Source organism: Dreissena polymorpha, chromosome 7 (assembly GCF_020536995.1).
Source record: "Dreissena polymorpha isolate Duluth1 chromosome 7, UMN_Dpol_1.0, whole genome shotgun sequence".
NCBI lineage: Eukaryota > Metazoa > Mollusca > Bivalvia > Myida > Dreissenidae > Dreissena > Dreissena polymorpha.
Genome location: NC_068361.1, coordinates 82,113,072 through 82,131,546, shown reverse-complemented (window position 1 = coordinate 82,131,546; position 18,475 = coordinate 82,113,072). Strand labels below are relative to the sequence as shown.

General features: G+C 33.8%; 1 protein-coding gene across 2 annotated transcripts in view; it reads left to right on the top strand.

Moving 5' to 3' along the window:
- The window catches only part of LOC127836897 (neurogenic locus notch homolog protein 1-like), a 94,576-nt gene that overhangs the window by 16,229 nt on the left and 59,872 nt on the right, over window positions 1-18,475 (top strand). Inside the window, exons 1-2 of one of the 2 annotated variants that reach the window (XM_052363544.1) lie at window positions 14,445-14,565; window positions 14,875-14,973. The exons of the other annotated variant lie outside the window; for it this stretch is intronic. Of the exons in view, the coding sequence (XP_052219504.1) occupies window positions 14,466-14,565; window positions 14,875-14,973 (199 nt within the window). The 5' untranslated portion in view covers window positions 14,445-14,465. Of the gene's footprint in view, window positions 1-14,444; window positions 14,566-14,874; window positions 14,974-18,475 lie in introns of those variants that run through there. 2 annotated transcript variants of the gene reach the window in all.

The following is an 18,475-nucleotide window of genomic DNA, read 5'->3' as shown; positions in this document are numbered from 1 at the left end:
AACCGCTGCATTTAATGCGACTTAAATATACTTTTTACAAAAAGGGTATTATACATGAAAACTATGGATCCCATAGATTACGTTTTAGTCAGTTATTTTTTTCCTTTTGTTGTAAATATGATGCTCATACTTTCTTTATATTTTATATGTTAAGCAAGGAAGTCCCAATAAATATATTTGACATGTTTATATGTGTTCATGACCTTTAGTGTTTAAATTTGAAACCATTACAACACATTAGAAATCCCAAAATTATGATAGTACAATTTGAATTTGAAGGATTGAACCAGACACCCCTGCTTTAAATAGATACTTTCAATATTCATAAGCAATTTGATTAAATACTTCTTTATCTGCTGCGTCTTGTTTACATGGGTAGAGTGACCGTATTTAAATTACTAAATTTCATGATCTTTTAAAGCTTTCTTGTTGATAAGTAACTGTTTAAGGATAAAACTACTATAACTGTCAAAATGTTTTGAAAGCCTTTACCTGATTGGGAGGGGGGAGGAAGGTAACTCTCCCTGCAATTATGAGTCAATTTACAATTGTGTAAATGTGTTTTTTTACTGTAAGTTGTTAAAAAAAGAAGTATTTATTGGGATCAATCAATAACAAAAGAAAATCATGCTTATGTCTTACCTCTGATCCTTCAGTATGACCTGTTGGAGATTTTTCAAATTTTTTTGGTACTCCACATACCGACTAATATTAGTTAATATTTTGCCAAATTACAAGAAGTTCTTGTCTTCACTTCAACACACAATTGACAAGGTCTATTTATAGAAAGAATTTTAATATTAATATTGTGACCTTGAACGGGGTTTAACATTTGTCTTTCATGTAGTCGCGTGTTTGTTTTGCACGAGAATCACACATGGGTGATCATTTGTCATAAGCAAACCTGTCTATGCATGTTCAATTCACATAGCGACCGGATATGCCATTATTTGGCATGCAGGTTCTAGATTAAACTTTTGAACTTCAAGTTTGGCCTTAAACTTGGAAAAAAGGAAAGAGGGCTCTAAACCAATCTACTCATTAGTGTTATATTTGATTCCAATAAGGACCTATCAATTAAAAAATCTGCTGCTATGCATTGTTAAGTATTCTACACGATGGTTTGTGATGTTATACCCTGATAGCATTGTGGTTAACACCCATTTATTGAAGCTTTAATTGTTTCTTCAATAATAATACAACAAATACAGCAACACGGAAGTTATGAATATGCATAATAGTTTACCAAAAACCAACACAGGAAGGTTTTGATCTGTTTATTGTTAAGCATCACAGCGAAGAGATCCAAACACGCAATCTAATAATTTAAACAAATCAATATTAACTAGCACATTGCAGAACAAAATAATTGCAAAAAATATCACAACAAATAAAATAGTTTACACACTACAAATCAAAAACCCTGCAAAAACCTCCACAACTAAAACTTAATACCAAATTCGTATTTGAGAAAAATAATTTAAATGGAAACACATATTTATCATGCCATATAAAGATTCTATTGATAGCACACTGAGAAATGTTCAATATAAAAACATCCAGAGAATCACAGGTAAAAATGAACATCTTTTTAAATGCATCCTATCTAACACAAATCTATGTTGCACATGTAACAATAGAACACCCCTTTCTAGGAGTCTAAACATACTCAATCTCTATGGAACCATGGAACAAATTGACAACCTTTCTACAACAATGAGCTATTAAATGTTCTCCCTTAAGCATCAGTTATGTGCTAAATACCTTCAAAATACCAGAGGTTAATAAAGCTGTGGATTACAATATAATATATCAATGAAATATGTCGTATTCAGCATGAACTATAGAAAACAAACACCTACTATGAAGTATTTTATACATTATTTCAAACTTAAGATTAAATTGAAAAAAAGATACACTTCATATATTTAAACATCAATGGAAACATATTAAACTTTTATAATCAAATCCAGTAGTTTCTAACCACTTTATGCAATTCATCTTTTAATATACTTATTCTGTTTGCTTTTCATCTATCACAGACAACCAAAGCTAAACAAATACACATACATAATTTTGAAATCTAAAGAAAAAAAAAGGTCAAACACATGTATATACAAGCATATCTTGTATAATATGTTTGAATATAATTGCTGCTTGATGATGATCATCCTGCTTTTGTGATCATATACATGTATACATTGTATGTTTTATATTGAATAAAAGAAAAAAACTAGCATTCCGAAGCAAACAAATTATGTCCTTACATCTATTTGACAGCTTTTCATAATTATCTCTGAAGCTTCCGGAAGTTTATATAATTTTCTCCTGTCTGATATTTTTTTACGATCTAGACTTTAATGTTCACTTACTTACACAAGAGGTTTGGCATTATCAAAACAAGGCTTTAAAGAATTGCAATACGCCTGGTCTTAAATATGTAAATTTTATCAAATGAAAATAGTTTACCGTACCGCCTCTTGATGATGGACGAGTTAATAAGTAACATTTCTCTTCGAAAAAAAGCGAAGAACGAAGAAATGTAATATTATCACTTATTTCGCATACAAAATATTATAAGTTTAGATCACACATTGTCATCTTTGCTCAAATAATTGTTATAACCGAATGTATATTCATTAGCATAAGGTGCTATTCAATTTGCTAATACTACAATACTACCAGAGGACAGTATACGTTTACATCCGACAGTATATAATGCGATCTTATACTTAGTGATAAATCTTCAAGACATAAATCAGGCAACAAAACATAATTATTATGTAACCATTAATGATCAGTATCACTTGTTGCTAAATGAAACAATTTATAGATTTTCTAAGAAATTAAAATGCAATTTCGCTGCCATATTTTCAACTGCAATTCATTTCCCATACGTGCATTTGCTGAAGTTATTTAAGTTTGTCTTAACTATGCGACGCCGTTTCCACAAAGAGTGGAGCGGTAGAGTGTTTTGATACCAAAGTTACAGAATAGGACATTTAGTGCTTTATCGTCAACCAGAATGTATACAGTTCGCAACAACAATAAAATCCAGCTTGAATAGAACAGCTGGACTAACCGCGTGACCACTAAAGTAGTCCTCAGTAAAAGTGTAAGAACTCCAAATGCCCCTATTTGCCAAACTTGTATTTATCTCATGCTGAAATCCTTATGTTAAATGACACAAAGACATTAATTATATTAAATTTTAGACGTGTTTATGTTAATAAATAATGTATAAATTATGTGGGGGTATATTTCCCAAACGGAATATTTTTAGGATTCCCCAAAAATGGCAATCTATTATTTTTGGTAATTGTCTTTCCGATTGGGAAAACAATTACGTCGGTCAAAGGGATTACAAAATGGTAAACGCAAAAAGATTTGTGGTACTTTGTTGTTGATCTACCCTTTAAGGTGTATTTAAAAGTGTTCTATGGTTCGTTTCAGTCGCGTTGTGTAATTGTTTTTTGTTTTGACTTAAAAGTTCCAGATTCGTTTAACTACTCATCAGTTTGCGAAAGAAGGCAACACGTCCTTTTCTACAATATATTAACTTTTATTCTTGGTTAAATGATCGTATAGATTGACATTATTCTGTATATATTTCTTATTAAATAATTGAAACAAGATAGAAGCAAGATAATCCAACACAAATATAATCCGTCCAACAAGTAAATGTCCGTCTTTAGCACTTTCCCATGAAGCCTTAAAAGTATTTTGTGCGATTCGCTACCGAAGTGGCTCCCCATATCAAATTTTTACAGCTTTTTATACATGTTCCAAAAACGTGAGAACCGTTTCAAATGTTTTAGCAAGTTAACAACTTGGACTATTCCCACACTCCAACACAATAACAGAGCAGTTTTGTTACCAGTTGATTATATTATCCTGATTTTAACCTCAGTGATAAACCAATTGTGTCACCATTTAATTCGATCATCCTGATTTTAACGCCAGTGATAAAACAGTTTTGTGACCATTTAATTCAACCACACTGTCAAATTGTTCTAATTGTTATATTTTAATATCGGTTTAACTATCACCTAACCATATGTCTGAAGTATTCCCACAGGTACGCGATGACCAATCAGTTTCCAAAATTGAATTCAGCTATGACTATGCACTATCCAGTTACCAGTACATTGATGAGTAAACACAAATTGTTACAGATTGGTATGTAAGAAAGATGGAAAAAGGGTTGGGTACGTTTTATTCTGAAGTAGTACCTTTCATAATTGTTTACTGTTTCATCGTGAAGAAAATTATGTCTTAACTGAATGCTTTTACACAAAATACAGCAAATTGATTCATTACCCGAATTAGAAATCAAAGTTCCTTATCATGATTTTAAGTGTTCTTATGTTATTGAAAGGAATACGTAATTCAGCAATATAAAAATTATATAAAACATAAGAGCCATGAGGCCCATAAAGCGCTCACCTGAGTTCAAGGAAACAAAATGACATCGTTAAGACATTGTTAATAGGTTTGACCAAGTCTTATTTAGATTGAGCCTTAAATGTTACGTGGTTACCAGGTTTTATTCTAAGGTTTGACATGGTAACCTAATGTATTGATGCACAAAAACTGAAAATCACTTAGATAATGTCGGGAAAAACAGTCCGACCAAGTTTTCTCAAGGTTAAGTCATAAATGACGCTTCAAGAGTAATGTACTAGACCTTGATTCAAAGTGGGCGAAATATGGTCAAGATGAACATTCTGACCAAATTGAAATACTTAAATCATAACTGTGGCCATTACATTGATAACCAGTTTTTTCCTTAGATTTGTCCTTGCGGCCTTGTGTTTGGACGCACATGACCCATAATCGAACTTACCTTAGATACGGTTGAGACGAACATTCTAAACACTTTCATTAAGTTTGATTAATAAATGAGGCCTTGACAATGATAAGAGGGTTATTCTATTATTTAACCAGGTCACATTGGTTTTCGACGCTTTTGAGCTAGATTTGAACTTGGTATAGACACACCACACGAAGACTGGTACAACTTTCATATCCAGCCTACATTATTGCCGGTCCAATTAAGGTTTCTGACCGAAAATTCTTCCTTCTATCCAACACACATACCATTTCTACTGTTAAGATCTGTGCAAAATATTCACATTTGACTTTGTTGCCGTGAAACTTGGAATCAACATTCACATGTAATAGTGCTGCTGTAAATAATTTTGTTAATTATCAACATATAAAATTGCTTGCACTTGTCTTCCGTGCTGCTGTGCACATTCTTTGCTAAGTATTTAAAGGTAAAATTACTTCTTTGAACATTTGTCCTCAATATACCCAGAAACATTGCTTCGTGAAATAAAAGAAAGCTAACATTATTGGAAAATGAATAGAAATATATATATATATATATATATATATATATTTATATATATATATATATATATATATATATATATATATATATATATATATATATAAGCATCAAGTTCCTTTTAGCAAAATAAAGCTAAAGATCACATGTTTTGCACTGCTAATAAGTTTTGCAAGATTTACAACGACCGACAATTTTCGGTATGTATTTTTTATCATCATCATCCTCATTTTGTTTAAATTCATGACATATGTGTTGCTCATTTCCTACATTATGAAATCTTCCTCTTTCATAAAGGATTTTAATGATGTTTGTAGTGAAATTTTAACAATGCATTTGCAAGGCCATGAGGCACAATACTAAAATAAGTCTCATATTCAAAATCACGTTGATTAATTCCGCAATTTCAACATTTTCTAGGTTCATCAAGTGCTACAAGGTACGATTTTTTAATATATTTTTATTTTACCTTATCCTCCATTAATGTCTTGAAGTCAGCTATATATCTAGTATTCTGGTCCATACTAATAATCGAAATATTCTAAATTGTTAAGACCCTTATGAACATACATGCACTTTAGCCCATAAAACATATTTTCATAGTTGGACAAACTATGAAACTATGAACAAAGTTTATCCTGAAACAATTTATAATTGCACTCACTTTGCTTCTTATTTGAAAACAACGTGAAACGACACTAGGTTCATCAACCAAAATTGGTGCACCTGATTTAAGATTAAGTATCAATTTTACTTTTTAGCTCGATACCGTCAATATTATCAACATTTTTGATCTCATACCCATGTTTAAAAACTGGAGCGAATATGCAATTAAACAAATTTAATTGCATACCTTAATGCAAAAACAATCTTCGTGGTTTAAATAATTGAAATCAACACTGCCATTGCTTGATCAACAATATATTGTTGTGCTCCATTGAATCTTCCCAGATCACAGCAATTTACTTCGCGACTGATAGATTCCATTCAGCAGCATAAAACAACAACTCTGCTCGCAGATTGTGATGATCGTTTCATTCCCCTAAATTATTGCGTATCCTTCAGTGGTTGAAATATTTTTTTCTCGAGGTCTCCTTTTCTCGTTAGGTCTAAACGCCATTTAGAAATTACTACGTTTCCTTTATTTCTCGTATCCTATTTTTGTCTGCAACATGTTTGCATCGGCACTTTGTTTAAATATGAATTTGGTGGATATGTTAACAGAAGAATTGTGCTTTTGTCGAAATCGCCCTGCCGCATTCCTGTTTTCTGATTGTATCTGTATTTGTTCGAGTACACTTGGGGACTTTTCTAACGCATCACTTTTCAAACTTGAATATCTCAGTTATGAGTTAAGATATTGATTTAAAATTTTACATACGATCATTTGACTACATTCTTTGCAAGCTCACGATAAAATCATTCATTCGTGACGATTGGACGCTTTAGCACGTGGGGTAGGTGTGATTCCATATTTTTAGACGTGGAAATGGTGAAACGCGATTTAATTCTAGTTTTATTTCAATGTAATTATTATAGGTGGGTTCAGACAAAAGGAAAACATAAAATTAATTTACAAAACAATAAAGGTCGTATGAATATTCAGGAGCGCAATCGCGCACTTTGCATTTCACAGGCTACCTTTCCCACTATCTTTTTAAAAAGCGTCCGATGGTTACGGATGAATGATTTGATCGTAAGCTTGCAAATATTGTTGTCAAATGATCACATGTGCAATTTTAAATAATAATATTTACTCATTACTGAGATAGGTAAGTTTTAAAAGTGTTGCGCTAGAAAAATCACCAAGTGTAGTAAAAGGCGATAAACATGTTATTCCAATTTAATTGCAATTTCATAATTATAGGTAAGTTTTTACACCAGAAAAAACATAACATTAATTAAAGAAAAACAACATGGCTCGTATGAATATTCAGGAGCAAAACGGCTCAATCGGAATGTTGCAAGCCGGTCAGTTATTACGATTTGTAAGTGTATGCGTTTTACTTTTCACATTGTTATTATTAAACGTTCAACGAGTTTGCGAATATGACTTTTGAAGTGACGTTTTTAATTGGTTAAGTTTTATATTTTGTTATTTTTCAATTTCAATTAAATTTTCAGCGATTATCTGATATGTGTTATTCTTGGTTCAAATTTCAACACAAGCCGTTCAAAAATAAGGGAGCTATATCGATATGATTAAGTGATGCGTTAGAAAAGTCTCCAAGTGTATAATTTTCTTACAAGTTGCATGGCATATTTGTTTTAATTGCAATTGTCGAAAGAATAAATATAAATACATTGTTGTGTACTAAAATTTCACTGTATTGCTTTCAAGTTGGAGACTACATTAGACGTTGACAGTTGGCGGGAAACCCTCATCAACAGGAGAGAAGCCGGTAAAAAGATGGCCGTAAAACATTAACCGTTGATTCGCGTCGAGTTCTTTCTTACATACTACATGACCTATCTTTGAAGTTTAATTCGATTCGGCTCGTAATGTTCTTTACGAAAATGCATATTTATGAGGGTGTCGATACGCAAAAAATGACGTTTTGTTATTGACGTTATTGCTTTAACCTCGAAATTGTTAAGGAAATCTTTTAGTATATTGTGACGTTTTTAATATTTTCAATAGCACAGTTGTTTCCCTTGTAAACATATTATCCATATATTTTATTAGGTCATGATGTAAATTCGGTACGGTACACTTTAAAGTTCAGTATTTCATGGTTATCGAAGTTATCGTTGTGATATCTGCCTTAACGTTATACAAGTGCAACCTTGTTTTGAAAGTTTATTATTATAGATATCTGAACGGATTGCGTCTTAGTTTACGTCTGCATAGATTTTTGTTTCGCGAGTATATCAAAACGAAAGTAGGAAAAGAAATGAGTATTCGAGGTAAATTGCTGTTGGATTTATTTGATTGTAAAATTGTGGTATGGTGTTTTGCTTGAATCATTTTTTTTTAAAGTTTAGGACAGCCATCAGTGACTCGTCATTTATTATTTAATAGCAGTGTATATTTTAGATTAAAATAAATGATTGTCTTTTAGGACTTGTCAAAGGGCCCTTTTCACAGATTACCCATATATCTATATTTGCTATTTTTCTTAGTAAATATCATCTAGAAATGAGGTATATACACTTTCTACTGACACATTTCTGCATGTAAGTACTAAAAACACATTTAATTGCCGTCTCGTTCTTCCACTCGCATCACCGACAAGTATTTTCCCGTCTAAAAATGAGATCGCACTGTGCAATGAGCGGAAACAAAATGAAGTTTTATGTACGTTTCAGGTGCAATGCACATTTTCCTGCACCTGTTATCAAATAAACATGTTTTATTGAGTGTTTCTTAAAAAGATTTGAAATGAGAAGAATAAATAAATCATTTAATAAAAACTTAAGCCTCGCTCTGGGAAAAGGAGGTTTAATGCATGTACATAGTGTTGTCCCAGATGAGGCTGTGTAGTTCTCACAAGCTAATCAGGGGCGACACTTTTGTATTAACTAAATTTTCCCCGAGAAGAGACTTCCTTAAAGCAAAAAATACAATAAAGGCAGACAGTTTCCCCCTGATAAGTGCTGACTGCACAGGTAATCTGGTAATTCAAAACAAACACAAAATATACATTAAACCATGTTTCCCAGAGCAAAGCTCCCCTAGATTTTAGCCGTCTTAATGCTTTTAAACTTTTGAATCATGATGAAGTTACAAGAGATTATTTATAATTTGTCGTTTTTAAATACTGAATGTTCTTTTGTAGTGTTCAATTAAACTTTTACAAATGTATGTTAATAACATGTTCACTTTACATTGTTGTAGCTATGTTTCGCTATGTAATGCAATAATAAATCAGAAATTATTAACAAGCTTCTCATTTCTTCATGTTATTTATTTAAATACATGTAATTTCATTCTTCCGCGGATTTATCATAGTGTATGTACCTTCGGAAAGTGCGCTTACGCATCCATATAGAGATGACAAAACGTAGTGACCTAACGGTATTTATACAACGCGAAATAATTAATTGCTATATCCGTAATTAATCCCCACGCAGATTTGTCGTTCCTTGCTCTCCCATTCAATTTTTGCCATCGCAAGAAAATCCTACTAAATTTTATTTTTTTGGTTTAAGTATAATATTATGCAAAGTAGTATCATTTTCTTTAATATTTTAAAAATAGTGTATTAGTTTAGATCATTATAAAAAAATTAATAACCTAAATAAAAAAAAAATAAAGGTAAAATTATTGTACCACGTGGCAGGGCTATCATCACGAGGTTGGTTATGAAGGCAGGGATTTGATCCAGCTTTGTTGGTTCAAGTCAAATTTCTGCGCGGAGGTTGATCCGTAATATTGCATTTGATATGTGTTCAGTGTTAAGAAGCACTAAACAATCCTCGATAAACGCTCGACAAAGAGACTATTTGGGTCAGGATATAGCAACACAAGTGTTTCTAGAAAGAATGCGACCGACATAGACACATGGGAATTTATAAACGATGTTGTTAACGATTTTTTTGTGTCTTTGCTTATGCGTTTATTCTGTTTGGACTGATACCCTTGGTACGTTTCTTCATTTTGATTCATCCGAATAAAGTAGTGATCTATGTATTTCCCAAATCACGTAATATGAGCTGAGAGAAACAATACTTATTCGTCGAATAATATTTCTAAAATGAAATTATTACTAAATAAATGTCATATGGACATAACTCACGATATACGTGTGCATTAAGAATAAGCAATGACTTTGCTTTCAGAAACAGGAAGCTGTACTTTGGAGGCTGGACGAAATGTGACCTACTGGCACATGTTGACCAACACGCAGATGTCTGAGAGGGAAACGGCAAGTTTTTATTTTCTTAAAGAATATATACTGAAGTCAAAATGCTATAAAATACGCATGTTACAGCAGGCATACTTATGCATTATTGAAACGCATTTTAATATCTCGCTATCGGCATTAACTTGTGTCCAATCACTAACTGAATCATCTCTACTTTCGTAGAGTGTGATTAAATGAAGTCGACCCAAGATAATACTTCTATAAGTATAATACAAAAAGATACTGTCTGACTTGCAGTTTACATCTCATTCGTTCTGTGCATATGCGGATCCAGGGGGGGGCGGACGCGGCGTACGCCCCCCCCCCTAAAATCTCCAAAGTAAAGTCAATTCGATGTTTTTACCTCTACATCTAAATCACCTATTTAAACTTGTCAAAGCCTCCAAAATCACTAAAATCGTGAAGCTTCCGGGGAGCTTCGCCCCCCTGGGCCCCCAAAACTATAAACTATGCATTTTTTTGGCATTATAAGAAGGTACTTTGATGAAAGTATATAAGGCGTGACATGCTCGAGAAGTGGTTGTCAAAGCCTTCAAAATCATTAAAATCGTGAAGCTTCAGGGGGGGGGGGGGCTTCGCCCACCTGGACCCCCTAAACGACAAACTATGCATTTTTTGGCATTATTAGAAGGTACTTTGATGAAAGCATAAAAGGCGAGACATGCTCGAGGAGTGGTTGTCAAAGCCTTCAAAATAACTAAAATCGTGGAGCTTCTGGGGGGCTTCGCCCCCCTGGACCCCCCCCCTCCCAAACTATAAACTATGCACTTTTTAGGCATTATAAAAAGGTACTTTGATGAAAGTATATAAGGCGTGACATGCTCGAGAAGTGGTTGTCAAAGCCTTCAAAATCATTAAAATCGTGAAGCTTCCGGGGGACTTCGCCCCCCCCTGGACCCCCTAAACGACAAACCATGCACTTTTTTTGTCATTATAAGAAGGTACTTTGATGAAAGTATAAGGCGTGACATGCTCGAGAAGTGGTTGTCAAAGCCTTCAAAATCACTAAAATCGTGAAGCTTACGGTGGGCATCGCCCCCTGGACCCCCTAGCAGAGCTTTGCCCTGCATCCGCCAGGGGACCTAGCGGCCCCCGTGTCCCCCCCCCCAGCAAATCTTTCAATATCCCGCCCCCCTAACCAGAAATCCTGGAAAATCCCCTGCTGTGTGTTTGTCTTTGATTAGCTATAAAGATAAGTTTAATGGCATCATAAGTATTTACAAGCATATTTATCATATTTGCAGTATAAAATATCATTTTGTGAAGGATATAAAATAATAGCTATTGGCTATGTGGAGGGTGACCCCTGTGCCAAACACCAATCAAACCGGAACGGTATGTTTTTCGGCGAAGCTGTATAAGATGAGTTTCGACCAAGATTTCTTAAGATATGTATATGCAACGAAAACATTGAACTTCAAATACTTGGCTCTTGTGTCATGAGTTCGATACCCACCTGTTTCTTTCTGACTTTGTGCTAATTTATTTAAATCAAACTTATAATTATTTCTTATATCAAATTGCATGTATGTACAAATATTTAGATTTAGTATAAATACAATTTATTTTGGTCACTTTTAATTGTGTTCGCTTTGTGGGATTTATGACAGAATATCTACTTAAATAGACATTGTTTAATCTATAATGTAGAATGCCCTTCTTTCAAGTAAAGTGTCGTCAGAAGTATTGTTTGTCGTCGACATATTTATATTAATACACACTTATCTAGCAGAGCTGTCGTTCCATGCTCTCAATTGATATTGCGATTTGCTTAATAACTAGCATCTTGACAAACCGGAACAGATGTACTGAATGTACGTGCACGTCGAGTGTAAGGACTTAAAACATTCAAACCTTAATTAATGATCGTTAAATTATGATACGTTATGATAATTATGGACAAATCTTGTTACCTCGCATGTTTATTTTCGGAACTATAATCTTTTCCGTATTCGCAGAGTTAAGTTTTATTTAAACTAAACAGAATTTGATGGACACAGGTACATTGTGGAACATGAAAAAACGCTTACATTCGTTTAGTTTTGATAAAGCAAATCTTATAAAAATATTAAACACTAAAGTAAAATTTATAATTAAAAAAAGACACAGGACACATCACCATGTATTTCGTTACCATAGTAGTTGATTACGCCATGCGCGTTCATTTATGGCAACAACGAACTGTCATATTCATTTTTTTGTGATAAAAAGCGTCCTTTAACGCCGTCTCTTTATTTTGCAGGTGGCCAATGGTACAAAACTTCGTGTAAGGTGTCCGAATAATGATTACGACTACTCGGTTTTCTATGATAAGGACACAACGGACGGTGAAAACGTATCGCAAGAATACACTGAGTGCGTTAATGGCGAATTCACAAAGAACACGTTGGCATGTGAAATAGGTTAGTGCTATAATAATGGCTACATGTGTATGATTATGAGACCAACATCACTAGAAAATGGCTATTGATCAAGAGGCACATTTTCTACGATATTTAATAAATATCTGCCCTCTCGGTGAAATGCTTAACGTTGCGGGTTTTTTAGCTTGCCACTGTACAATTCCTTGTCTTTCTAATTTTCTCTACATTTCACAATTAAGCATAGAATGAAAAGATTAAAAAAAACACCTCACATTATATAATTGAATATCACATATCGTTACTATAAATAGTAACAAAATGACGTCGCGAGCGCCGTTATTCGTATCTAGTTGGCCAATATAAGCCGAGCCGATTTTTCAGATCAGAAAAGAATGAGATCGCGCGGCTTATACTGAACAAAATGGCGTCCACATTCAGTCTTAGCTGACGGTGATCATTAAAATTAAGTCACAACTCAACAGAAGAATCGAACACAATTATAATGAAATGTAACGCACAATTTGGATAATACAAATATCGATTTAAAGTTAAAATCTTCTGTACATTAGATTGATGCCTCTATCATATCTATTTGAGCCTTAACATGATTCGTCAAACAACAAAATGTATAGTTAAAGACACACTTACTTCGATGACAACTTAAATCTGATGATTATAATATTTAAATAGCAACGATGAGCTATTCCGTTTTCTGTAATGCCATCCCTTCATCTAAAATGCTTTTGAATCGCACTTTTTAAACGATCGTACAAAATGCTAAATACTCGCACAAAAAAAAAAGATTTACGAAATCGAATGACTTGTCGAAGACTTCCAATTATACATGTCAAACACACAAACCAAAATACATTTTTGATTCGTTCGAGGCTTAAACAAATATTTGACTGTTAAATAAACACCCTCCACGTCCGAATTGTTGTCCCTCAAATCCAGAGTCTAGCTAAAACTTTGTGTGTTTCGGCACAGAAATTACGTCACATGAGATATGTCATAAATTTAATTTGAATGAAAATAAAAGTACGGAGAGCTGGTCAAGTAATATATTTAACGAAGGAACAAAATAGTATGATATGTACTTTACACGATAGCATACGGCAGAGCTGGGCAAGACTTCTATAATCGGCCCTAACCGCATAATGGCCCGAGGGCCGTGTGTTATTGTCTAAATGACAACGGTTGGAACAATGTTTCAGCGGTTGCCTTAATAATGAGGGTATCATGTGAGTTTTATTTTTTAGACATGAAGTCGCCTCCTGATGCGTCATATAGCCTCAACAAGTGTACAACAATCGACAACGGACTAATAACAGATCGTGGTAAATCTTTGACATGCAATACAGACTACAAACCTGCGTTTAAGAACGGAATGGATGCTATCCTGTATACGAGATACTCGTGTTCGTGCAATCAAACATCCGGTAGATTACAGTGCATGGGAACAGAGGTAGAATGCAAGCCAAGTATGCACATAAGTTTTATTCTGTTTCGTTTTCTTCCCAATAATTAAGCAACCAAACCTAATAGCAACCCAGCTATACTGATTTCTAAAAAACAATATCAACGCAAAAAAGTATAACTACCGGTAGTATTATAAACAGGTGCTGATACTATAAATACACTTTGCTTAATCAGACCCCCCCGAAACAGACACATACTTTTTTCGTATAAAGTCAAAGCAATTGTTGATTCGATTTAGTTGGCTGCCATGTACCAGCAAATGTGCAACAAGGCATGACACTGTTTGACCCGCGCGAACGACGAACAATCTCCGCAGCTAACCGCTATGAAATACAGCACGGTCAATCTCTGACCTTTATTTGTGAACCATCTGACGTGTTTTACTTTGAGCCAAACAGAAGAATGTTCGACTGTGTCAAAGGATCATGGGTTGCTAAGAAACGCATCGGCGTAGATACGTGGGAGTTTGGAAACAATGGGTCATTCCCCGAATGCCGAAAAGGTCATTGGCGGGCATATATTCGCAATCAACCATATAAATATACAAACAAGATATTTGAATTTTAAACCTTATACAACAACGAAAACATGCTAAACAATTCATTATGGACATGGAATTTCTCAACGTCTACGTTTTACATGACTCTGATGAATTCCTTCAATAAGATTGAGCCACACCGGTCCATAATGCCAATAATTTTACTTTATACTTGTAATATCAATTAAAATAATATACATATACTAGTATGATATGAATGAGATAATAAGGAATAAAACTCTTACGCAATGCTTTTTGATGTATTTTCTGCAGTTTTGTGTCCAGCAGATTATTGCAAGTTTGGTGGTCACTGCATCCGAGATAATGAATGCAAATGTCCGGAACAAACGAGCGGGAAACAGTGTCAAATACGTAATATACATAGACATGTTTTATAAAAGATCTTTTGAAATATTTAAGCTTTGTCTGATTAAAAAAAGTAGAAATAAGCTTTGGTTGACTGATGGTTCCTTAAAAGACAGAACATATTAACATTAGAGGAAATTAATATAACAAATCTACTTTATTCAAGGAATTGTTAATATTGGAGCATAACAACTATTTATATACACAAATCGTATGGTATTTGGCAATTGTCGTGAGAGGTCATTAGACAATGCCCTGCCAAGTGGGTATGATTTTGTGAAAATAAAAAAAAACTTCTTTAAATTTGTTTTAGGAAAACATTAAAACAGTTACTAAAGCAGAGATGGCACATTGACGAATACTACTCCACCAAACGACGAATATCGCAATATGTAGCACATTTGCATAACCATTTTAAACAAAACATTTTTATTATAAGCCGATTAAATACATCTTTTATGGGTGCAAATATGTGTTGATTCGAATTCTTATGTGTCTGTTAATAATTGAACATGTCTATCAAACAGATGAACATATTACGTTTGAACTCAAGTATAATATAGTTCATGTACAGTCCACGTACATGTCGTTCTTTAAGAACTTGAATGTAAGAATTTATTAACTGACACGTGTCAGTGCCATATGAGATTTCATGGAAAGCGTTGCGAAATTGTGAACGAAACGATAGCAGTTTAATCTATCTACTTGTTTAGATAAAGATTCTGAATAATCTTTTATTGTGTCCAACAAAAAGTGCTAAAATATTGTTACTGAATTGAATATAGTACATTATGATAACTTTCTTCTAGCCTTGTGCAATCCTGAATGTCAGAACGGAAGAACATGTGTATCCCCTGGCGTGTGTAACTGTCCGGATAGATTAAGCGGAGAGCACTGTGGAATCGGTAATTACACTATAACCGTTGGAATAATATAGTCGATACTATGAGGACTTTTATTGAATTCGTTTCAAATTCTTTAACGCAACGACAGCCGTTTGAACTATATACTTTTATTAAAACACTAAAACACTAACTAATTTCTTAAACATCTTTTTATTCTGTCCTACAAGAAGAGATACTTTTTTAGCCGGATTTTTTTCGAAAAAATCTCGGCTTATAGATTGATGTTGTCGGGCGGGCGGGGGGGCGGGCGGGCGGGCGGGGTGGCGGCGTGCTCGAAAATGTTAAAGTTCTTATTTCATGGTATAACTTTGGTATGCTTGGACCTAGAGTCTTCAAACTTGACATGAAGGTTGGCCAGGATTAACAGATGACCACTGGTCATTTCAAGGTCATTCATTTGAAGGTCAAGGTCACTGTGACCTTCAATATAAAAAATGTTAAAGTTGTTATAACTTTGGTATGCTTGGACCTAGAGTCTTGAAACTTGACATGAAGGTTGGCCATAACTAGTTAGTAACCACAGGTCATTTCAAGGTCATTCATTTGAAGGTCAAGGTCACTGTGACCTTGAATGTAAAAATGTTAAAGTTCTTATTTCATGGTATAACTTTGGTATGCTTGGACCTAGAGTCTTCAAACTTGACATGAAGGTTGGCCAGGATTAACAGATGACCACTGGTCATTTCAAGGTCATTCATTTGAAGGTGAAGGTCACTGTGACCTTCAATATAAAAATGTTAAAGTTGTTATAACTTTGGTATGCTTGGACCTAGAGTCTTGAAACTTGACATGAAGGTTGGCCAGAACTAGTAAGTAACCACTGGACATTTCAAGGTCATTCATTTGAAGGTCAAAGTCACTGTGACCTTGAATGTAAAAATGTTAAAGTTGTTATAACTTTGGTATGCTTGGACCTAGAGTCTTGAAACTTGACATGAAGGTTGGCCAGAACTAGTAAGTAACCACTGGACATTTCAAGGTCATTCATTTGAAGGTCAAGGTCACTGTGACCTTGAATGTAAAAATGTTAAAGTTCTTATTTCATGTTATAACTTTGGTATGCTTGTACCTAGAGTCTTCAAACTTGAAATAAAGATTGGCCAGTACTAGAAGATGACCACTGGTCATTTCAATGTCATTCATTTGAAGGTCAAGGTCACTGTGACCTTAAATGTTAAAATGTTAAAATTGTTATAACTTTGGTATGCTTGGACCTAGAATCTCAAACTTGACGTAAAGGTTTGCAAGCACACTTAGATGACCACTGGTCATTTCAAGGTCATTCATTTCAATGTCATTCATTTGAAGGTCAAGGTCACTGTGAACTTGAATGTTAAAATGTTAAAATTGTTGTAACTTTGGTATGCTTGGACCTAGAATCTCAAACTTGACGTAAAGGTTTGCAAGCACACTTAGATGACCACTGGTCATTTCAAGGTCATTCATTTGAAGGTCGAGGTCACTGTGACCTTGGATGTAAATATGTTAAAGTTGTTAATACTTTGGTATGCTGGATTTCTGTGTAGGTATGTGAAAGCAAAACAATAAATAGTATTATTTCATCTAAGTTTATTTTCTTACATTTGATAATGAAATTGATGGAAACTTCAAACAATATGTTACTAATTTGCTAATAAAAAAATTGAGATCAAACTTTCCTAATTGTCAATTCAAGTTCATATTTGTGACCTTAAATGTTATTGTTGTTCATGTATATGCATGCATTCAAAACATAACACAAGGTTTGCTCATGCCTTGAAAAGTACTTACATTTCATTTTGACCTTTGAACAATATTTCAGTAATTTAAGTATTGCATTGACAAAAACACGAAAGGTACTTTCCTGTCATTTAAATCAAAAATCCGGCTTCAATGCGGTCATCTCCGACCGCGGAACTCTTGTTGTTATTGATTTGAATTTAGTACATTGCAACAACTTTCAGCCCAGTGCAAGCCTGAATGTCAGAATGGAGGAACGTGTGTATCACCTGACGTGTGTCATTGCCCCGATATGTTTCGCGGAGAACACTGTGAAATCGGTAATTTCAACATAATCGTTTGAGCTATATAGTCGATTCACACTTAAATAATTTCTAATTGTGCCCAACGAATGGTGAACATATCACCATACAAAACTCCGAGTATTCTGGCTTCCCCCAACTAACAAGACCACCACAACATTGAACACACTCATAAACTTTGAAAACACTAATCTTCCTAACACGTTGCATGGGAAACTCTTGGCAATTAGTAAGATCATTTGTATAGCCTACCGATATATTTAATGCTTATTTTTTTTTAATCTGTGATAATTAAGTTGACCGTTATTTAAACAAGTATACAATTAATTATGATTTAAATTTAATTCATTTATCACTGTAATCCTTTCATTAATGCTCTAAGCAATAATTATTCTTTTATTAATCAACAAAAAAGAAACAAATAGCCTATATTTTACATAGTGCAGAATATATATGCGAATATAACCAAATATCACACTACTTATATCGACCAGTTTTATTATATTTATTTCTTCATTATACACTTTCGCCAACGTATTATTGATTGTTATACTCAAAACTGGCAAAGTGATAAAAATAATT